This window comes from Lutjanus erythropterus, chromosome 8, assembly GCF_056507025.1.
Source record: "Lutjanus erythropterus isolate fLutEry1 chromosome 8, fLutEry1.hap2, whole genome shotgun sequence".
In the NCBI taxonomy this organism is placed as follows: domain Eukaryota; kingdom Metazoa; phylum Chordata; class Actinopteri; order Lutjaniformes; family Lutjanidae; genus Lutjanus; species Lutjanus erythropterus.
This window is the reverse complement of record NC_139324.1, coordinates 42,578,657-42,603,259: the sequence shown is the minus strand read 5'-3', so window position 1 is coordinate 42,603,259 and position 24,603 is coordinate 42,578,657. Positions and strand designations below refer to the sequence as shown.

The 24,603-nt window shown below is 39.6% G+C and overlaps 1 protein-coding gene across 1 annotated transcript; it reads left to right on the top strand.

Moving 5' to 3' along the window:
• Positions 1-654: 654 nt before the first annotated feature.
• Positions 655-22,698, top strand: nek5 (NIMA related kinase 5). Its single transcript, XM_084724205.1, has 24 exons — positions 655-782; positions 2,322-2,455; positions 2,578-2,674; positions 2,793-2,890; positions 4,619-4,702; positions 6,082-6,152; positions 7,641-7,727; positions 9,507-9,561; positions 10,424-10,537; positions 12,994-13,080; positions 15,261-15,351; positions 16,904-17,010; positions 17,212-17,279; positions 17,380-17,562; positions 18,378-18,456; positions 19,225-19,323; positions 19,727-19,807; positions 19,896-19,997; positions 20,600-20,668; positions 21,014-21,124; positions 21,207-21,381; positions 21,505-21,615; positions 21,727-21,844; positions 22,372-22,698. The coding sequence occupies exons 2-24, from the start codon at positions 2,336-2,338 to the stop codon at positions 22,667-22,669; spliced, it is 2,505 nt and encodes an 834-aa protein (XP_084580331.1). The 5' UTR covers positions 655-782; positions 2,322-2,335; the 3' UTR covers positions 22,670-22,698.
• The last annotated feature ends 1,905 nt before the right edge of the window (positions 22,699-24,603 follow it).

Sequence of the window (24,603 nt, the reverse complement as noted above, 5' to 3'; positions counted from 1 at the left end):
AAACGCCTATTGTTTGTTTATTTATTTATTTATTTATTTATTTTAGGTGGAGTCTGATCAGCCTCACTATGAATAAACACACAGAAGGATTCACAGATGTATTTTGGCATTTATATGTAAATTACATGATAGGATATGATGATATGATATTTATCGGTGCACACAAAATATTTTTATTTACACAGATATTATTTAATACATATGTTCTGTATAAATAGAAGAAAATCCACAAATAAATAAAAAGGGGTTCACAAATGTTTTCCTGATGTACAAACAAATATTCCTTATTTTAAATACATTTTTATAATATTGTTCAAATAAAATAATAATCCAAATATAATGATAATTAAAAAAAATAGAAATATAAAAAAATATTATTTTTCTAAAAATATACTTATTAAGTATACTGTTTTTAAATATTCTGTTTAAGTATACTGTTTTTAAATATTCTGTTTAAGTTCTTGTAACACGTTAAAATTTATAGATAATCTCAGTAAAGTATAAACTTGCTGTTGAGGATTATTATAGAAACATGAGGGTGAAACTGAGTCTAACTTCGTGTTTATTGGATTAATTTGTTGATAAAAGTTTGATCGAGGTCATTCAAAAGAAACACAAGTACAACTACACCTCCCATCATACCTTGTGGTTTCTCTTCGCACTTGCTGTCTATGACAAACGGGTTTCTGACAGTATTGATGTACTTTAACGTCTTTTTAACCGGTTTGAACTGGTTACCGCCGCCTTATTTCACCTTTGAGAAGAAGACGAGTTTATAACAGGTGAGAGGAGTCTTTTATCTGACACTGAAAACCGGGAAAAAATGCGTTTTATCAGCGAAAGTGAACTTGTGTTAGCATGCTAACTTGAAAACTAGCCGCCCGTGTATTTGTCTCCATAGCAACGGGCTCCTCCGCCGGTCAGGACCTCTGAGAAAACTGTCAGCAAGTTTTATAACGTTAGCTTACAGAAACGAGAAATTAACCACAACAGACTGAATAATATCAAAGTAGGTAACTGTGGAGGAATATTGTCTATATTCATATATGACAGTGGTGGAGAGAACATACAGACATATATGAGGCAGGCTAGCTTACATATCAGAGGGTATTGTTCGTTTATCTGACAACGTTAGTTAAAATAAGATGTTTACACACACAAAACATGAAGAGTTTATAGATATATATATCAAATATATATGATATTTGTTATAAATTAAACTCAGTGTTGGGGAGAGTTAATAACATTTAGTACTGGTTTAACTACAGTTTGTAGTAGTTTGGTGGTAGTTTATACATTCACATCTCAGAAGCTTTGTCAGTTGTTAACTTGTTTTGGTTCATGTAGTTTATGTTGCCTGGTTAATTAAGAAAATCATAATATCCTCATGATGTTTTCCACCCATTAGAGCACACAACATGTCATCAGTCGCAACCTGCATGATCAATAAATACTGATATTGACCGATATGAAACTGTGACAGGTTTTTCAGCTGTATAGACCAGGCCTATGACTATCACCTGCTATTTGATTAAAATCACCTCTGGTTTGCGACCATGATGTCTACTATTGGATACCATGAACTTCCACCTCAACACCTCCTCAGGCTGCCTCAGTCAGGACTGGGCTGCCCTGGTCCATAAATCAAACACACTCTACACTTTACTCAGTGTCACTTCAGTTGTGTCTCTGTTTAACAATATGAAACCCCAATCTCAGATTATGATCATTTCTTGTTATGTAGTTTGGCTGCAGAATAACCAGTTTTTGAAATAATTTTAGTTTGACAACCTACACTTTTGAGAGTAGTTAAAATGTAGTTTAACTACTTTTAGTTGTGAATTAGCATGTATTTTTGGTAAACTACAATTTTAAATTAGTTTCCCCAACTACACAACAGTTTATACAAGTACTGCTGTAACAATTAGTTGATAATGGTAAGTTGATAAGTTGTTAGTGGTTTTTCATATAAAAACATTTTAGGACCCTGTTACTCCCCACCATCATCCTGTACGCTGAATTTGTCCATAGCATAGTCCATCCTGAATGTCCATAGCAACGGTCTGTTGTACAGAAATAACAAACATTAGAATGCTGCATTTGACCAATCAGAACTGAGTATTTAACCAAGCCGTGTAGTGAAACTATGATAGCAGTCATATCACCCCCAGACAGGGTGAGTGGTTTACAGCAGGTCAGTTTGATACAAAAGTCAGTATCAGGAAGGAAAAAATGCCATTAGAACATGTCTTATTTTATAATTTGATACACGTTCTGTCTTCACATGTGGCTTTAGTTCTTTGTTGTATGTTCTGTCGCAGGTCTTCCAGCTGTTATGAACAACTATGAGGTCATCCGTCAGATCGGAGAGGGTGCGTTTGGGAAAGCCTTCCTGGTTCAAGATGTGGGAGGTGGAGACAGACAGTGTGTGGTCAAACAGATCAGCCTCACAAACGTACGACAGTTTCTCATCACAACACATTAATCACCCACTGCTCACATGTAGCTAGCTGTTGTAGTTCTGTGTTCATTTTAACATGTGAAGGCAGTTGGACTGACGGTGTGTTCACTGCTCAGATGTCAGCGAGGGAAAAGGAAGCGTCCAAGAAAGAAGTGACGCTGCTGTCCAAGATGAAACACCCAAACATTGTCACCTTCATCAACTCATTTCAAGGTGAGTTTAACAACACGTCACCATCATGTCATCCAGTGTCAGAGTGTGTGTCTTCACTCTGTGTGTGTGTGTGTGCGTGCGTGTGTGTGTGTGTGTGTGTGTGTGTGTGTGTGTGTAGAGCGGGGCAGCCTGTACATAGTGATGGAGTTCTGTGATGGAGGAGATCTGATGAAGAAAATCAACCTGCAGAGAGGCGTCCCCTTCACTGAGGAGCAGGTACTCGTACACACAAGTACAGCTGCAGCTAACAATGATTTTCACTGTTGATTAATCGGTCAGTTATTTTCTTGATTAATTGATTAATAGCTGTCTGCCTATAAAATGTTAGAAAATGATGAAAAAAGTTGATCAGTGTTTCTCAGAGTCCAAGATGACAGCCTCAAATATCTGATCAATTAACCGATTAATCGTTGCAGCATAGTAGTGTTATGTGTTATGTGTATGATACCAGAATTTGTCATTTTGCTACAGTACTCTGAAAAATATTAATATTTGATACCACAGGGAAAAAAATTGAATGACACTGGGGGCATAAAATTGTATATTTTTATTAAAAGATAAATATAACAATGGATGTCACGGTCAGAGAAACAGAAATTGTGAGAATGTATCGATACAGTAAAACATCAGCATTGAAAGCATTTCAGTTATCCAGTATTGATAATATATTGAACACAGTGATCAGGAATAGATGCTAATATTTTTAAGCACCGCCCCCACAAGCCATCAGGCTCCTAAAGTTGGTGGTCAAACTACATTTTTGGTGGCTCAAATGTAAACTTGTGTAAAAACAACACAGAGAAAACAATTTAAAGGAGACTTATTGTGGTCATTTTGGTTCATATTTTTATTTGGGGTTTCTAATAGTGAACTTCCACATTTTACATTTAAAGCAAATTTTGTTAGAATTTTTATAATCTTGAGCCTCTCTGTTAAGGTTAGATAGAACAGTCAGAACAGATGGTTTCTTTCTGTCTGGAAGACGTTGGCTTTGGTTTGAATGAATTATACAAAAATTAATTGCAACTTTTTTCATTGTTGTTGCAATTTGCACTTGTTCCTGCAAAAAACATCTAAAAACATAGTGACATGCTTTGCAAATTTTTAGAAAAGCTGCTGTGAAATCAGGCATTTTAGGCAGCAACAGTCCCCAAAAAAGCTGCTGTGAAATCCTGGAGGGACTGAATGAAGCACGTTTACAGGCTTTAGTGTTCATAAAACACATTATTTCTCTTACACTGCTCCTTTAGCCACTCTCTGTCTGAAACACTCAGTTTTAGCTCATGCTCCACTTCCTGAAAAAGCTTAGTCTGCTGATTGGTCAGCTTCCTGCTCAGGGGAGCAGGCCCCGCCCCCTGTGATCCAGGACAGTCACCTGTCCAGAGGTGGTGTTAAGCCCTTTGTGACATCATCATAGGAGGCAAATCTGAATCTTTTCTGCAAACAAAAAAGAGAGAGAGGATGGTGGTTTCTCATGTTTTGGGGAATTGAAAGACACCAGGGACACAATTTTTTTTGTATTTTGCATAAAATGTGACCTTTAACAAAGCAGCTTTCTTTAACTGTGACACTTGATGAGGAGTTTCTGATGAAAAACGAGCTCAACTTCTCAGCTGGTTGAGGAAACTGGTGTCACACTCTACAGCACATTATGATGTGTCACACTTAAACTCCTGCAAATGTTCACTCACACATTTTAGTTGCCATTTTGTTTTTTCAGTCACCTTTTTGTGTTTGTGGTTCTTGTGTCAGGACGGAGTCAGCGGTTTGAGTCGCTGTTTTCAGAGAACGATGAACTAAACGTTGTGAAGGGATCAGGATGTTTGAAGTGTAACGTTGTGTTGGTGAAGGATCACTGTGAGGGGATAAAACTCGGCCACAGAGTCACTTTTTGTTGGTTAATGTTGAACACTGAGTGGTGTTGTTAAATGTGTTCACTCTCAGATCGTGGACTGGTTCGTTCAGATCTGTCTGGGCCTCAAACACATCCATGACAGGAAGATCCTCCACAGAGACATCAAAGCTCAGGTACCTGCTTCTGACATGACTGACGCCTGACTGCTGCGCACACACACACACACACACACACACACACACACACACACACACACACACACACACACACAGCCACATCCACTGTCAGTTCATTACACACACACACCTTCAGACAAAACTCTGTTAACTGGTGTTCCCTGTGCATCTTTCAGTAGCTGAATTAGATGCTCTCAGCTTTTAGGGAATAAAATGGTCTGGAACACACTGATTCATTTACAGCTTTAATTGTGTAAACAGATTATTTGTATCTTCAGACTACAGGTGCATCAGTGCACCTGTAAAGCATCAGTGTACAAGTCATTTTCAGTGGAAGCTGATAACCTGAAACCAGAAACTGACCGATACTTGTCACTGTATGTCGGGTGTGATGTGCTACAAATCAAAGTTGAGCTGGCCAAAGTAGCTTGGCGACAAAGTATTTGGCCACATTTGGCTGTTTTGTAGCTGGTTGCGGTTAATGTTTCAACACTGCTGTGTCTTCATCAGAGTCACAGTATCGCTGAAACATCCGTCTGTTTGCAGAGTTAAAGGCTGTTAACAATTATTGTCATTGTTTTCAAATAAAATGACACCAGATAGTTTCATAATTACAACATGAGATGTGGCTCCAACCTGAACACAGGTGCTGCTGGAAGGTTTTTACAGTCCACAGAGTTTGAAACTGAACAGACTCTGGATCTGTGATCCCTGTAACCGAGCCGAGCCCGGACCCCTCTGTCAGACTGTACAAACATTCCTGGTTGAACTTGAACATGATCAACAACATGGTTCACAGAGCCTGAGGTGAAACTGTTTAATTAACGAGTCTTATCATGACGAGTTGAGAGGATTGTGAGGCTGAAGTGTCCACAGCTCAGCTTTGTTCTGAACAAAGAGCTCGCTGTGAGCCAACTCCCAGAATAACAACTGACCACAGACATCAACAGACATCACTGTCTGTCATCAATCATATCTGTTTACACACACACACACACACGCACACACACACACACACACACACACACACACACACACACACACAGACACACACACACACAGACACACACACACAGACACACAGACACACACACACACACACACAGACACACACACACACACACACACACATACACACACACACACACACACACACACACACACACACACACACACAGACACACACAGACACACACACACACACAGACACACACACATACACACACACACACACACACACACACAGACACACACAGACACACACACACACACAGACACACACACATACACACACACACACACACACACACACACACACACACACACACACACACACACACACACACACATGCCCAGTCACTGTTTCTCTGCTCCAGAATATCTTTATCACCAGCGGAGGGATGAAAGTGAAGCTGGGGGACTTTGGAATCGCAAGAATGTTGAATAAGTGAGTCAGTGTCATCTTCACACACACACACACACACACACACACACACACACACACACACACACACACACACACACACACACACACACACACAGTCACACACAGTCACACACAGAGCAGCTGTTTATCACTGAGCGCTGTGTAACACATGGAAGAGCTCCAAACAAGTCATTATCATTCCACAAACTGTCGACCAGGACGTGTAAACACACACATGGTGGAGGACTGAACTCGTCTGTGTCCTGTAAATATACTGAGAATAAACACCACATATTTCTAATGTTTACTACTAAATATGATAAGATAATCAGTGGTGGAATGTAAGCTCATTTACTCAGTTTTGAGGCACTTAAACTTTGTTTAAATATTTCTATTTTATGTTACCTTCTTACTTCTACTCCTCCGCTTTATTTCAGGGGGAAATATTGTATTTATTACTTCACTACACTGTAAAAAAACAAAAAAAAAATAGACTTAAAATTCTAGGTCAAAGCGCTGCAATAGATTTTTCAGTTTTGAACCCAACTCGAACTTTTAAGTTTTGAAATATGACCTAATTTAATTTCCTTCTGTAGATAAACTTGAATCTTTGAGTTTTAGAAATTAAGATTTTTTTTCTCAAAAATTTGTCACAGTGAAGTGTGAACCTCATTTGTTTTTTTTTCAGTGCCTGAAAAATTAAATAGTTCTAATTGAAAATATTACAGTTTTAACACTTACTTTTACTTCAATGAATTTACTCAATATTTTCTTTAAATATAAGGTTTTGAGTTTATAAAATTTTATCTAGAAAAAAAAAGTAAATTATCTCAACAAAACATCAGTAGTTGGTCAAACTTTTTCAAAACTTAAGAATTTGAGTTGGGCTCAAAACTCAAAGATATAAAAAGGTAACTGTTGCCTTGAAATTTTGAGTTTTCTCAACTTTTTTCATTTTTACAGGGTACATTTAACAGCTGTTGTTTCCAAAGCTTTGACTTGAATTTGAGTTTGACGTTGTGTGTCTGTTGTTCAAATAACTTACATTACACATCATGACTTGTGCAGGACTTGAAACTTGAAAGTTGAAGACTTGGGACTTGTCTGTCTTGACTTGGGACATGAGTGCAAAGACTTGAGACTTGCAAAACAATAACCTCCCTCTGGTAGTTAGTAGTTTATGTTTAAGATCAAGATTTTACTTGAAAACACATCATATGATTATAGAATTCAAAAGAGTGAATTAAATCAGTGTCTCTGAGTAAGTTTCAGTTGTATTGCAGTTAACATGTAAACATTTCATTTCAGTCATTTCAAATAAACAATATTTAACAAAAAAATTAAAAATGAGAGAAAATTTCAGAAACTGAAAGAGATTTGTGTGTCAGGACTATTAATCATCGGACTCCCCTTCAGATGTAAAATACACAAAAACCCACATATAAATGTAATTAAGACTTCACTGACTCTACATGTTGAAGTCTGACTGTGTGTGTTGTGTTTGTGCAGCACCATGGAGCTGGCCAGGACATGTGTGGGGACGCCGTACTACCTGTCCCCAGAGATCTGTGAGAATCGACCGTACAACAACAAGACGTATGTATGACGTCACTCTGCACTGACGGCCTCAACCTGAACCTTCTGTAATGAGCTGCAGCGGCTCACGATCAACAGTCGCGTTTCTGTGAAAGACAAACTGGGGACAGATGATGTGATGAGCCTGTAAATCACTTTAAGGAACTCTGCAGTAGTGACAAAGTTCTGTTAATTAGTTTGAGGCTTTTCGTGTCCAATCCACACTGTGTAGTCTGAATATGAGCTGTAGTATGGATCTGTGTGCTGCATTATGAAGCAAAATGAATGTGTCAGCAGGTGTGTTGAATCTAAAGTCAGATTTTTCAGTCTCTCTCTTTTAACCTGGCTGGATCATCATGGTAATGAAGCTGTAAAAGCATCATTCTTTCACTTCTTTTCCTGATGATGTTCTTTGTGAACTGAGGAAAGACATCAGAAATGCAAAGTTACTGAGCTTTTTGTTCATAAAGTGCTTCAGGTCATGTTAACACTTTAAATTTACACATCTGATCATCCACACACTAAAGAAGAGGCAGGTGCAGTGTTGTTTGTTTTGATCAGCCTGCAGCACCAGTCGGGTGGAGTGAGTCCGTCTCTTCTGGTCACTTCAGGGAGGATCCTGTAAAATGCCGACCACAGAAACAAAGCAGAGATTAATTCTGACTGATTAACATTCTGTTGCTCTTCATATTGTTCGTCACACCCATCTGAAACCACAGTGAGCCGAAACAAACCACAGAGCTCATTTATTACACACAGTAGATACAACATCATCGTCGTCATCATATCACTTCGAGGCCATTGTCCAGCTCCCTCCTGATTCGTTGTTTCTCCTGGGAAACTCATGCAGTTTACATGTTCAGGGGGGAGGAGCTTAGAAAGTTTCTCAGGTCAAAATGAAGCCTGAGTGCAGAGAGGAGCTTTTTTTTCTTGTTTGTGGTCACAGTGAGAGTGAACAGTTCTGTAATCACTCTGTTATCATCTGTTCACACTGTGCCCGACAACAGCAACATGTACAAACACACACACACACACACACACACACACACACACACACACCGGGAACCTCACACACATGCAAACATCCCATTCTTTCTCTGTGTGATCTGACAGATCGCTGCTCTGTTCTTTTTTCTGCTCTTGTTTTGATACAACTGAGGTCAGTGTTACTTCCTCTTTCCCACAGACACACACACACACACACACACACACACACACACACACACACACACACACACACACACACACACACACACACACAGAGAGATTGGAGTTGGTGTACTTGTGAGATCCATGAGCTATAAACCTGATTCCAAACTTAACCCTTAAACCAAGTCTGAGCTGTCAAAAAGGACTGTAAAGAAAGGGACAAAAATGTCTTCAAATTTTCCTTTTTCTTGAAGTCTAAAACTTTAGTAGGACCTCACAAAGACAGAACAACAAGCACACATTCTTGGTACCCCGCCAACACTGTCATATTCCTGCAGAACCAAAACCTCCTCACAGTGTATTTCAGTCATTGTCGAGCTCTGATGGTTTTGTTTTTTGTGACTTCAGCTGAGTTCTGTCCCAGCCTCCTGTTTCAACAGGAAACATGTCGAGTTACACAAGATGTTCTGTGGAAGCTGCTGAATGATGACTTCACTGATACACTCCCTGATTCATTAAGATTCTGTAGAGCTTCAAAACTTCTACTCTTAGCTGAGTTAACTTAACGGCAGACTGCATTTACAGCCCTCCTGTGTGTGTGTGTGTGTGTGTGTGTGTGTGTGTGTGTGTGTGTGTGTGTCCTCTCTGCAGGGATATCTGGTCTCTGGGCTGCGTCTTGTATGAACTCTGCACCCTGAGGCATCCAGTGAGCTGCACCACACCCAGCACATCACAGCTGCTTCACACACACACACACACACACACACACACACACACACAAGGCTCTGCTAACACTGAGCTAATGCTAACACTAACACTAATCTATCCTGCAGGGGGCACTCCTCCAGTCATTCAATTAAAGAAAATAACAAATATTGCAGCAACAAACGATAATTTATGTATGAAAAATGTGAGAAAATAGTGAAAAAATGCTGACTGTGAGTCACAACATCACAGGATCAAATCCACTCAAGTATGTTGCAACTTTGTTGCATTTCCCACATTTCCTGTCATCTTCCTACTACTGTTACCTAATGAAAGCAGAAAAAGACAAAATTATTGTAAACAATACATAAATAAATAGAATAAAAACAAAGAAACAGTCATTTTCCACAGCCTGAGCTGATGTGTAGGGGATAATTTACAGCTTCATGTCAGGATCCTGCATCACCATGTCAGGGTTTATTTCACAATAATGACCTGCTCACTGTACATTATCCTGCTTATTACATGGTTACTTAACAAAAATCATTCATTTGACTCAAAATATTGATGTAAGTGTGATTTTATTTATTTAAAAATGATTTTATTGCTCCTCCAGACTGTGGTTTGTTCTTCATACAGGATCAACTGTCTGTTAACCATGTATAACAGAACTTAGAACAGTGGTTCCAACCACTGGGGTTGGAGACCCCCGTACTTGGATCAAAGGAAAGCTTTTGGTTGATAATAGCACAATAACATCTGAGTTAATGTGATAAAATGACAACATGATAAATTTGTCAATCAACTGTGTGTGTTTGTGTGTGTGTGTGTGTGTGTGTGTGTCCGCCTCTCCTTCCCTGCAGTTTGAGGGCAGCAGTTTGCGGCAGCTGGTCAGTAAAATCTGCAGGGGGCGCTACAACCCAGTCCACACCCGCTACTCCTATGACCTCCGCCTGCTGCTCACACAACTCTTCAAGGTCAGACCTTCTCAAGACAATTTTTAATTATTAATTGATTTTTCTGTAATGTGTGTGACTGTAATTCATGCCTTCATAACCACTTGTTTAGATTATTGAAATTCGTGACTCTCTGGCATCAACAGAATATCTATCTTCCATCTTCAGCTCATCCAAAACTCTCCTGCACAGATTCTAAGTTCATTTTCAGAGGAATAGACTTTTGTTTTCAGGATAACAGGCTGAACTTTACATCAACAGACAACTGACAGATGTAGCTACCATCCTGCAGAGTTCCTGCAGAGCTCCTGCAGCCTGTCTGTCTCTACTGTGTCTGAGGAGGAGGAGCCAGGTGGAAACAACTCGCTTCACCCATAGATCGTACATGAAACAAGATTTCAACCTATTTAATGTACAGTCTGTGGCTCCAAGTCACTGTTTGGACTTCAGTACTCATTTTTGCATGTACACCAGCTACATGTTGCTCCTTTAAGATTTTTCCATGAAATTAATAAAATTACAGAGACAGGAAACTATGGTTACATTTGGAACGTCTCCTGACAGAAGTTGCTTGTTTTCCTTCATTCAGGAGTCTGATGAAGTTTCCTATAATCTCGTGTCTGAGTTCAAACTGAAAACGTCTCTTTTTGAAGAGGAAAGTGTAAATGTGAGAATGTCAGGAAACTGTTCAGGATGTTGATCTGAGCTGCACATCAGGAAGCTCCCATTGTGTCCTGCAGACACTCAGGCAGATCACTGACAGACTCACACTGCAGCGTGCGCACACACACACACACACACACACACACACACACACACACACACACACACACACACACACACACACAGCTGATTACTGTCAGTGGAAACTCCCTTTTGAACAGACTTGGAGAACTTTCACATCTATAAAATAACATCATTAAGTGGTCACTTCACTGCTGTCAGTACTTATGACCTCCATCACTGCCCGTGTTATTGTTTATTACAGTATATTTATAGAGCTACATGACCTGCAGGACAGCAGGTCAGGGACACTGATGGACAAATACAAAGAACTTCATCAGTTTATTGAATAATTGAAAAAACATCTCCTGCAAATGCTGCAGCTGTTCAGTGGTGATTTTTAATGTAGGAATGTAACTAAATATATTTACACAAGTACTGTACTTACAAATCCAGTGTACTTGTACTTAACTGGATTATTTTCATTTTATAACTAAACTTCTACTCAGGGCCGTTTCTTTGCATATGCATGCTGATATTCAGATTAAGACACTGATCAGAGATCAGTGGGGAAGCTTTACTCAGTCACACGTCAGTATGTCACACTTTGCAAGAATGCTAGCAGCTAGCTGGGATATTTTTATATATTCTTTTTAAATAATTAACTTAGTTATGTATTAGAAATTTGTTCCTGACATTTAAAATAATAATTTTAAAGAAAATGTAGCATCTGTCAGGCAGACGTTATCATGCAGATTCTGTAAACCTGCAGTAAGTTTTCATGATTTTCGTTACGTAGAGGAGTCCCAGTGATTCACATTTATTATTATTTTCTTTAAGTTTAAAATGCAACCAATGCAATCAACTCGAGATTTGTGATTTGAATTTGAGAGAAAGGTGATGTTTTTTTTGTTTGCTTTTTTAACAGATCTAGCCTAATTTCCAAATAAAATGCACCAGATGTAATGTATAGTGTCACTAAATAAATAAGAGTGTGAAAGAAATAATGAATTAATCTTAATTATATTCTTATAATTCAGTCATCTAAAATGTTCTATATCGTTTCCTGATGAGAGGAAATAAAACCAATGAGACTCAGACTAAATACATTTATTTCTCATTCACAGTATTTATAGTATTAAACAAATGGATATGTTTACAATAACATGCATCAAGATCAGGGCTGTAAATGATTTACTGCAGATTAATCTGTCCATTATATTTATGATTGATCAATCAGTTGTTGGAGGAAAAATTATGAAAAATATCAATCTGACAATATTTTTTCCACTAATCAATCAGTTGTTTGGTCTTGTTTTGTCCACAACTCAGAAATATTCAGTTTACTGTCAGAAAGCAGTAAAGAAACCAGAAAATATTCACATTTAAGAAACTGAAATCAGAGAAACTGGACTTTTCTTCTTTAAAAATGACTCAAACCTATTAATTGATCATGTAAATAGTTGCTGTTTAATTTAATAATCAATTAATCGTTGCAGCTCGAATCAAGATAATATAGATGATCCAGAAATGGAAGAAAAAATAGTGAGGAATGTTCATTTGTTCACTAAATAAGTCTTCAGTATTAAAGACATTTTGCACATTTTGCCCCCAAAAACCTAGAAACGGACCTGTTTCTACTCAACTTCTTCTCTGAGGGAAATACTGTAGTTTTTACTCCACTACATTTGTCTGAAACCTTGTTACTAGTTACTTTACAGATTACAATTTACACCACATACTCTGTTTTCCAGGTGAACCCCCGGGACCGTCCATCAGTCAACTCTGTCCTCAAACGTCCCCTCCTGGAGAAGCACATCAGCAGACACCTGGACCCACAGGTGATGAATCTGATTGGTTAATCTCAGAAATCAGTGTGAGCTAATACAATAGGAACTAATCACTGGATACGATGATTAATTTGTTTGTTAATGGTTTCTTGGCCAGTGAAGTGTAGGATACACACACACACACACACACACACACACACACACACACACACACACACACACACACACACACACACCTTTATGTTCTTCAAGACACCACAAACTGATGTAACTCAGAGTCCAAAAATCAATAATATCAGTTTACAGAACTCATATCGTCATATATTTTGACTGTCATGTTTCCAACATTGTTACTGTGAAAGAGATCAAAGTAAAGGATAAATAAATTATCCATCTTTTCTGGGCTTTGTGACGAAGGAGGCTCAGTCAGACACAACAAAGTTAAACCAATGTCTCATTAATTATGTAGCACTTTTAAAAACAGAGTTTATATTTAAGTGGTTTGACAGACAAAACAAAAGAGCAGGAAGAGGAGGATACTGAGCAGGACACTGAGGAGGCAAAGTGACAAACACAGAACCACAACAACGAGGACAAACAGAAGAAAGACACAAACAAAACACAGTAAAACAGTAAACATGAGATGGAACTATAAGAGAGAAAAGAACAGGAAAACAAGAAAAACATGTCAATGACAATAAATAAAAAATGTCAATAATTCTAAACAAAACTAGAAACTCTCCGGAGGAGAAAATCCAGTTTTTATTTGTACTGAAGCAGGATCAGACACGTCGTTGTAAGACTTCATCTTTGGGGAGTGTTTGAATTTTATAACTTTAATTTTAGTGTCTGAATTTTAACAACTGAAAGCATCATTTGAAGTTGATGCAATTGAAATTTCGTTGTGTTTGCACAAAGACAATAAAGTTCTTGAATCCTGAATCTTGATATATGATCCAGTCCAGTTTAAAACCACAGAAAAAAACAAGATCAGAAATAAACATGCAGTTAAATTAAGAGTGTCAGCATCAAAACTCAACATTATTATCTCTTTGGATTATATTTTACAGGTGGCCACTGAGTTTATATCCTTGAAATAAAGTCAAACATTTCAGCACTGTAGACCAGTCTTTTCCAAACACAGGGTCGAGACCCATAGGTGGGTCACAGGAGATTTGAATTGGGTCCCCAAATTAATAAAATATTATAGAGAAAATTTAGCAAATTTTAACATTTATAACTGCAGTACAACTTTTATAAAGCATTTAAATATGTTTACTGATGAGAGGAAAAAAGAACCTGTTAACTGCAGTCATAGAAAGTATTTTTCATTTATAAAGTTTTAACACATGTATAGATGAATCCAGCGAAGTACAGGAAGTTAACAAGCCGCCATCACTGCAGTGGGGTCTCCCTACAGTATGAAGGCAAATTAATGGGAGCCGTCACAATTAACATATAATGTTTCTGTTGACAACAGTGTCTAGGAAGTCATGAAGAACCTGTGCAGTTCAGCTGCTCCAACAGTCCAGTCAAACTTCAACTTCAGACAAAAACAAAATGTAAAATTCACATGAAGAGAGCTGCTGTCTGAGGGCTGCTGATTAACGTCAATCCAATGATCCATCTGTCACTGTTAGCAAACAACAGCAGACACGGTGTCTAAAAGGGAACCCCACATGAACATTTTGACTGAAACCATGAAATATTTTGCAAGAGTTTTGCAAACTTTTAGACTCAGCCAGCAGACACTGACAGTAACACGTCACCACAGTGATGGTGGCAGAAAGATGGCAGAACACACAAACCAGTCGCTGGATTCGTCTACATGTTCACCAAAGAAAATATCAAGATAACACAGAGTGGTACATTAATGGCAGTTTAAATGGTCTGAAACATTCATTTGTGCACAAATCAACTATTACCAGAATTTATCAATAAGCCTTATTGTGATTTGGGTCACGATGGTTTGTCATTTCAAAAATTGAGTCTGTTGACTTCATGGAACATAAAGTTTTCAGTAAAAAATGTCACACTGATGTGTTCATTATTTGCTTCAACAAATGAGGGTCATCAGAAGTATACAAGTTTAAATGTGTGTGTGTGTGTGTGTGTGTGTGTGTGTGTCTGTGTGTGTGTGTGTGTGTGTGTGTGTGTGTGTGTGTGTGTGTGTGTGTGTGTGTGTGTCTGTGTGTGTTTGTGTGTGTGTGTGTGGTTTCCTGTGTGTGCAGGTGATGCAGGAGGAGTTCAGCCACACGGTGCTTCATCGAAACAGAGCAGCAGCGTCTCAGGCTGCTAAAAACAGAGCAGCAAACACAGCAGGTAACAGACAGAGCAGGGCTGATCGATTTAGAAAAAATATCTAATTCATTCATTTTTTTTTACTGATATTGCAATTGCGATATGATTAGAGATAATTTTTACATCATTGTTGTTATTTTGATTGAATCTGTCTGATGTGTAGGACAGGACGTCTGTTTTTTAACACACATTTTGACTTTAACAAATACTGCAACTCCTGTGATTTGAAAATTGCAGAAAGCCATGTTGCAAGTTAGATACAATTTTGATCAATTGTTCTGCCCTTAATACAGACAACAAGACAACACACACACACACACATACACACACACACACACACACACACACAGAGCAGGCAACACTGCACATGTCAGTACAACAGTAAGACAATAAAAAGTATGTCAGCTGTGACAGACACTGAATCTTCAGGTGGTTTCACTTCTCAGCTGTCGTGTGTGATTTGGACTGTGGCGCCTCACAGTGGTCATTTACTGACACCACAGCGTTCAGTTGTTGGTTCTGGCTCTGCTCCAGCTGATCTGATCAGCTGCAGAGAAACACGACTCTCTCCTCCTCGCTGGTGTTGCTCTGTCTCCACGGGTGACCAGCTGAATCCTGATTGGACAGACTGTAGCTGCATCACGTCTTGGCACATGTTGTGTTTTGGTAACTTCAGAACATAAAGTTACTGAGGGAGTGTCTGCTTCACAATGACTAACACACCTTCTCAACTGTCTTTAACATGTTTAACATGTTATTAACACACACACACACGCACACACACACACACACACACACACGCACACACACACACACACACACACACACACACACACACACACACACGCACACACACACACACACACACACACACACACACACACACACACACACAGAGTCTGCACCACACAACTCCAAATACATCTCTGCAGATTTTCACACAATAGAGAAGAGATGCTGCTATTGATTGATACTATTGACGATATTGATTTATTAATATATTTGTTTGTACATGTGTTCAAGTGGTAATTTAACCACTAAATAAATCATTTGCTCTCTCTGCTCATTGAACCTTACATTGTAGTTTCCATGTGTCTTCCTTTTTATGATGATTGATTTTTCCAACAAATATTCACACTTTCTTTTGAACTGTTGGTGATGGAAAAGAGTCTTAAATTTAAAGGTTCTACTAAAATCTTTTAAAAAGTGCTTTCGGCCCAGCTTGAGGTCATGTTAGCTTGTTTTAATGTGTTGTGTTTGTTTACTGTTGCCCAAAAACAATTCTTGTTATCTTACATTAATATTCTCCATCACATTACAACAAAAAAAAAAACTTTCTGTAGAATTCTGCAGATGTTTGTTCTGGATAACTGCTGAAAACTGAATTTATTTGGGCCTGAATGTTAACATTACTAAGACTAAAACTAAACTGAAGTTCACTGATTTTTTTCAATCAGATAGAAGAATAAGAGCAGAGTAAACAGGGAGCTCAGGACACCTGTGGGTGTCAAATATTTATAGAGGAGTCACACTGAGTCACTTGTTGTTAATTTGAGACTCTCCTGTGATCCAGAGAAGAAGTCCAGACCTTCAGAGAGACCTGGAGCTGCTGTGAAGAGACTTCCTGCTAAAACAGACTGGAGAGTCCCTGTCAGAGTCTACACCCCCCCGCACCACAGAGTAACCATCATAATCTTAATAATAATAATGATAATGATAATAATAATAATAATAATAATCACCAAGATCAGAATGTCACTGCTCACATTTACTCTGCTGTCAAGTGTAGTGAATTATTATAGATCTGTACACCTGGCTCTTATATTTGGATCCTTGTGTTGTTTTGTATTTTAATAATCGTCCCGGTGGTTCTGACGTCAGTCTGTTCATCAGAGAGCAGGACGAGCAGCTGCAGACAGACGCGAGGCAGCAGGATGGCAGAACAACAGGTGACTTTCACTCCATCAACACAAACCTTCCTCAGATATGATCAGTGACGTTTCAGTGAACTTCACATGTGACCTGAAACTGTTTCTGTTCCTGTCGCAGGTTTAATGAGCCGCAGCCGCAGCAGCCGGTCGGTCATTACCAGCACTACCACGCTCAGCTGGACGCCTTCCAGAGGAGGAACAAGGAGGACGTCCTTCCTCCTCCTCTTCATCCTCCTCCTCCTCATCCTGTTGCTGCTCTTCAGGAGCGATGTACAGACCAGGCTGTGGAACCATACCAGCTGTGAGTCACCATACACCTGTTTTTATTATTGATTAATCTGTTATTTGCTCAAGTGATCGATGACTTTTTTTTTAAATAGCAAAAAAAGTTTGTCACATCTTCTCAAAACCCAAAGTGACGTCTTCAGGCTGCTGGTTTTGTTTGATCGACAGTCCAGATCACATCACAAAACAGACAAAACAAGCATTCAGAGAGACCGGGGCCGAAATGAAGTGAGCAGGTATTTTGTGTTAAATCAGTGGTTAGTTTGAAACGTGTAACAGGTTATTGTTCTAATATAATCTGAGATCTCATGTATGAAAAAAGCTGTTTTCATAAGCTGGTTCTGTTCGTGTGAGACTGATGTAATGATGAGCTCCTGTGTCTCATGTTGTGTCCTGGAACAAAATCAGTGAGTGTTAGAGACGAGTTATTGTTTTGGATCTGATAATAAAAGTTGACAGATTGATTATTCGTGTAGGTCAGAAAGGTTGTGATTCAGGCTCGTTGTTTACTCCTGTTTCCAGTCTTAATGCTAAGCTAACCTTCTACTGGCTGGTTAGCTTAGCACTATGAGTTTGGACTCACCAGAGGCCCCATGATGTGATATTATCACGATACTGAAGTCATGATAGGAAATTTAAAAATGCTGTGATATGATTAGTATTGGGATAACATGTATTGTGATTTACTACCTTTTCTTTTACCGTCTCTAAAATAAAATCCGTTCATCTGACTTCAGTCATACAGACTGTCAGAAAACACTTTGAAGAATACTTGTTTTCAATGTTTGAACACTAAATTATTACCAATGTTTCTCCCTGTTTGTGTGTCAGTGTGGCTGCAGCTCGTAATGAATACCTGCAGAGGAGACATGAAGCCAACCAGTACAAACTGAGAGCAGAGAAACAGCTGGTACGACCAAGAAGTCATTTTATCTGTCAAATTATTCAGGTTCATTAGATATCAGATAAAAATCCACACTGAGAAAACTGCAAAACACATCACGTCACAAATGTGTTTGAAGGATAAATTGAACCTTCTGGATTAAATAAGAATTCATACAAAGACACTGTGTTCCTGCATCGGCAGCTTTTTAATGCAGGTTTGGTCACATGGCTCAGAGCTGTAAACCTCAGTGGTGTCATGAAAAACCACAACAGGAAAGTGACCCTTTGTTCACACTCAGAGTAACAATATGAAAAGTTTCTGGGCCGAGTGAGGGGTAAAATTAAACTTGCATCATAAATCCTGGCACTTTTACTTTAGTACTTTGAGTACATTTTGATGCTAATATTTTTTTACTGAAATATAGAACCAGTAGGATCTGTCTGAGCTGTTCTTAAACGCACCTGAATGTCTCAGGACGTCAAATATGGACATTTTGGTCGACAAATTGTCTCAAGCACATCAAAATAATGAGGAAAAATAAGGAAATACAGGCAGAGGGCAGGATTCTCTGCAGATCCAACCACCATCACACGTCACACCTCCGAGTCCAAAGTTTTGATCTGTGGGATTATCATCATATGAGTCTATACATTGTTGTTGTTGTTTTTTTGTTTTTTTTTTGGATATTATGATTTTAAATCTACGGCAGTTTTTTACTGTCGGTGGTTATTTCTCACAGTTCCACTGCAGCTTTAACATTTGACCTTTGACCTTTTCCTCCCTGACTGTCAGGGTCTGCGTCCGTCCACAGCTGAGCGAAACAGGAAGCAGGAAGTGGGACAACCTGAACACCAGCACACACCTCAGGACAGGAGACAGGGAGGACAGCAGGTAGGAGGACACACAGGAGACACAGCAGTGCTGGAATGTAACTAAGTACATTTACTCAAATACTAGGGATGAAACATTATAATAAAAAAAAACTCTCAGAACCATCCAGGACTGTGAAGATATCTACCGTGGTTTATTATTTTTTTTTTTTTCTAAAAGGACTGCTGCAGTGTTTCTGTTTTCATTCATGCTGATTTCTGAACACATTGATCTCAACTGCTGCTGTTATTTGAGTTTATTAAAGATGGAAAGCAGCAGCACTTTATGTTGAAACTTTTTTCATACAAACAAAAATGCTGAACACGTCGGATTTGTTTTTAAATAAAAGACATTTTGTCAAGTTGTCATTTTACTTTGTTTTTTAAATATTGCGATAAACATCATATTGTGGACGTGTGTGCAGGAGTACCTTCGTCAGCTGGACATCATCAGACAGCAGTATCAGCAGGAGATGAGACAGATGAAACTGAGAGCTGAACAGCAGGTACCAACAGACGAGGACACTTCGTCCCAGCCAGGATCAAGAAGACAGTAAAATGTCAACATGTTGTTGTTGTGTCTCGTTCTGTCAGGCTCAGCCACAACACAAACAGGGAACGTTTGTGGTGGAGAAACTCAGAGAGACTGAAGCTGCTGCAGACAGTAAAGAACAGCAGAGAGCCTCACCTGCACCTGTACAGGTAAAACACTGAGCAGAGACTCAGAGAGTTTTATAAGAAACCTCCAGTAAACACACATGTTCATTTTAACTGCATAAATAACAGTAAAGATGCTCTTAAAGGATTCTTTATTATTAATAAGACCAATAATCAATTGATCATAACGGCTGAAACACATGAGACGGGTCACGTCAGGTTTTTACCTGCTGTCTTTGTGTCTGTGTGCCAGACGCAGGAGATTTAAGGTTGAAAACATGGTAGATGATCAGTTTCATTGTTTGCATATTGAGTTCTGCCATGTGATGATGCAGGCGGTTATAAAGCTCGACTACATTAACAAGATCAGTGTAGCAGCTTCTGGTTATAAAGGGTGTGAGGCCGTGCTCTGCACATTTATTTCAGCTGTTACATGTTTATATGTATGTATGTATGTATATATATATATACATAGTTTGTCCAGTTCTAGTCTAACAAAGTCAGTCTCTCCATCACATCTCACAGGTAAAGACTGGCATTAAATTAATAAGTCCTGCTTACAGGTGAAGTCTCTGTGACAGAGTCATGCAGCCCTGATGAAAACTGATTAGACTCTGACATGTTTCTCCTTCCTGCTGCAGGACGTTGAAGCAGCTCTGATGCAGATCAGAGAGGAGAACAGAGAACAGAGGAGAAAACACAGCGACAAGGTGAGATTAGAACAACTCAGAGTTCAGGTCTTAACACACTGGTAAGGTCTGTCTGATGCAAACACAGTATAAACAGCTCAGTTTTCAGTGGGCAGTCGACCCAAAACATTGAAGCTGGTGGTAATGGGTCCATGTCAGATTTACAGAGGGTTTGTTGAGGACTTTTGTTCACATATCTGTAGCTTTCAACCAATTTCATTTGACCTGCTGAAAGATATAAACATAATATAAAGTGATGGTAAAGACTGGATCTCAGTGAGCACACAGTTATCAAGCACAGGAAACTAAAGGTCACAGTCATCTAACCTGCTGTTTATCTGATCTGATCTTTTGTCTTTTCTGCAGAAAGGAATCATGTTTGAGATCCGGTTAGACGACGATGGGATGAAAGAGGATGAAGAGAGGAAGGAGGAAGAGGAGGAGAGGGAGGGTGATGGAGGACAACAGAAGGAGGAGGTCAGTAACAACATGTCTGTCTGTCCCTCTCTGTCTCTTCCTCTTTTTCTGTCTCTCATTCTGTCCCCGACTCTCCAAACAGGAAGTGGACCCTCTGAACCGAACTCTGAGCTTCCAGGAGGGAGAGGAGATGAAGCTCAGGGGTTGGTCAGAGGTGAGGAAGGGGTGGAGCCAGAGGACGCCTCAGACTCTGCTGGACGCTCTTGGCAACATGGACGTCAACTCTGTCTACAACACGGTGGTCGAGGCTGAACAAGGTGGAGAACAGCTGAGTGAAGAATCATGTTGTTTGTGTTGTGTCATAATTATAATTATTGTTGTTGTTGTTGTTATTATTATAGTCTGACCCCTGTATGTCCCCTGTCTCTGCCCCCCCTCAGGTGAGGAGGAGGCAGGTCGCAGGCAGTGGGCCGACGGCCCCCCCGACACCCTGCTGAAGGCTCTGGCTCAGGCTGAACTCACATCCTGGACTCTGGATTCAGAGACTGCAGGTCAGACATCAGGATGATGAGCAGTGAACACAGCAGCATCACTAACTGATGTCAGAACATGGACAGAAAACCTCAAGACACACTGATACACTGAAATATCTTCACTCTCAGATTTAGAGCCAGAGAGGGACCGAACAGAAGAGGAAGAGGAGAGGAAGGAGGAGGAGGAAGAGTCTGATGTGGAGATGGATGAAGAGCGTCTGGAGCCCAGATCAGATGATGACGACACGTGAGTCAGTTCCTCCCTCTGAACATCTGACCGTCTGATCCATGAACGTGTTTCTGTGGCTCTGCTGACTCTTAATATTTATTAAGAACTGGATTCACAATCCAGATATTCATTTATTTATTTAATTAATTTATTTAATTTATTTATTTAATTTATTTATTTGTTTGTGCAGTTTTGTGACTAAATCTTGTACAAGCAGTGAAAGTGAAGAGGGTCCTGATGCAGCTCGTTTTTACTGAAATCACAAAATAAAATGTCCTCACCTGAGCCGTACATGAATGAGATCTGTTGTAAACTTTTGCTCCAACTGAAATCCAACCTGTCAGATGATGTACCAGTCTGACCTACTGTTGGCCAACAGAGTTCAGATTTCACTCCGACATGTTAAACGTCTCGAGCTGCACCCGACTAAAGATTGTCCTTGTGGATTTGTCTGATGAATCGGTGAAAACTAAGAGTCTTCTCACTAACTGTTTGTTGGCAGCCCAAGTTATGTGAGATGAATTTAACTTCCTGTTTGTCATCAGGAACTTTGAGGAGTCGGAGGATGAGCTGAGAGAGGCGGTGGCAGACTCCATGAAGAACCTGTTTGTCCTGGAGGATGGCAGCTCGGACGAGGCAGAGAGCAAAGAGACAGAGAGGAAGGTGGAGGATGATGGGATGGAGGAGAAGGATGGAGGTCAACAGATCCAGCTGGAGGAGGATTTACGTTCAGATGTTGCTCCCAGACCGACTGGAGTTGTTTCCGCTGGAGAAGGTGACGGTCAGTGTGAGAGTTCAGGTGATATCGTGACTTTAAATCTGCAACGTCAGACTTCTGAATGAATCTTTTCTTCTGAAGGAGCTGGACAGTAAGATTCAATCACATCTAAACTGAACCACTGATCAAATCATTCTTTAACACAATGTTGATAAAGTTTCCTTTGTGTAAATGTAGAAGCTAAAAGATCTGGAGGCAGTAGAAGTCTTCAGGTCTGTGAATTAAAGGTCTGCTGTGGAGTTTTTGACCACTCGGAGTGCTGTGGAGCAGTTTCTTCATCAGTGTTTTGTTTCAGAAGCAGAGAAGAAGACTGATGGACGTTAACATTGTAGGATTTTAAAACATTTCACCTTCATCTTTACAGATGTTTGATGAGGAAGGATTTGACCTCACAGAGACACATGATGTGTTTTTAGTCATAAACAGTGAATGTAAAGACACCTGCGACCTTTAATGAACCCGTCTCAGTGTCCAATCAGCTCACTTTTTCAAGCCTCAGTGTGCTTTAAACTATAAATATGAACACAGACTGTTGGTCTGAGAATAAAGTTGTTCTACACTTGTACTACAAGTGTTCCTGGAGTTTTACCTCTTGAGCCCTTTTCCTTCCTCATGCACCCTGAAGCAGGTGAAGCTTTCCCAGAAACCCCTGCTCTGCTTCATGGAGAAGCTGTCATTGTATCAGTGGGTGAATGTAGTAAAGACTCATATTTTTCTTTTATTTTGACACTTCTTTCCTCACTTACCTCACTTCCTTTCCTCCCCTTCCCGCAACACAGATTGGTTCTTTCCTCATTTAGCTGATAGAGTTCACCTTTTCACTCTGTTTAAACCCTGCACACCTTTTCACTCTGTTTAAACCCTGCACACCTTTTCACTGTTTAAACCCTGCACACCTTTTCACTGTTTAAACCCTGCACACCTTTTCACTCTGTTTAAACCCTGCACACCTTTTCACTCACTCTTTTCCTGATCCTCACATGGAGCAGCAGCTGGTAAGTAAAGTCTCTCTCTCTTCAGTTTTATCCCATTCGCATGAATGTTTTAGTTAAACTGAGAATCTTATTTATCCTTATCTCTTTATTCACAACCCATGTCTGTTTGCCCCCCCCCCCCCCTTGTTGGAAAAAAATGAAAAATGAAAAAACATGAATCTGAAAATGAAAAAGAGACATTTACCAAAGGAAAAGGTTGAAAAGATAGAAACAGTTAATGTTAACCAGGGAACCAGAGACTCTGCAGCAACACCCAACAGAGCTGCAAAAAACATAAAGAATGAACAGGAGGAGGAGGAAGAGGAGGAAGAGGAGGAAGAGGAGGGGGAGGAGGGGGAGGAGGAGACCAGTAACCAGAACTCATCTACAGAACAGTTAATCCTCCAGCAGGAAGGAGAACAGCCTGTAAAGTGAATCAGGTTTTGCTGTTTCAGTGTTTGATCAGGTCCACATGTTACCCAGAGACACACAGAGACTCTACAGCTAAGACAAGGTTTAATGTCGTCATGAGGGACATGTGAGGACAACATATGGTGCCAGAGTTTGACCTGTTGAGTTTTCCCTCCACCATACACCTGTGTGATCATGTGATCAGTCAGGTCAGGATGATGTAAACCACTCCATGAGAATTATCTAGATTTTTATGTCTGTTACATTGTAAGACTGCCTCCTTCCTTTTAATGTTCTCCATAAATAACAAAATATTCTAAATAATTCACATGTTTCAATTAAAAAACAAAATGTTCAAATAAATAACAAAGGTGGTGGTGCAGTGGTCAGCACTGCCGCCTCACAGCGTGAGTTCGATCCCCCAGCCGGCTGGTTCTCCTCTCCTCGGGTGAGTGGTCGTCTGTCTCTGTGTCTGTCCTGTGATGAACTGGAGACTTGTCCAGGATGAACCCCGCCTCTCGCCCAGTGTCAGGATAGACTCCACCCCCCGCGACCCTTCAGGAAAAATCAGTTACAGAAAATGGATAGATGAATAATAAAACTTTCCAAATAAA

Excerpts from the sequence above, each read along its gene's own strand:
- nek5 (XM_084724205.1), top strand. The coding sequence starts at position 2,336 with ATGAACAACTATGAGGTCATCCGTCAGATCGGAGAGGGTGCGTTTGGG. Across the intron at positions 2,891-4,618 it reads TCCCCTTCACTGAGGAGCAG|ATCGTGGACTGGTTCGTTCA; the intron begins GTACTCGTACAC and ends GTTCACTCTCAG. Across the intron at positions 17,011-17,211 it reads ACACCCCCCCGCACCACAGA|TCTGTTCATCAGAGAGCAGG; the intron begins GTAACCATCATA and ends TTCTGACGTCAG.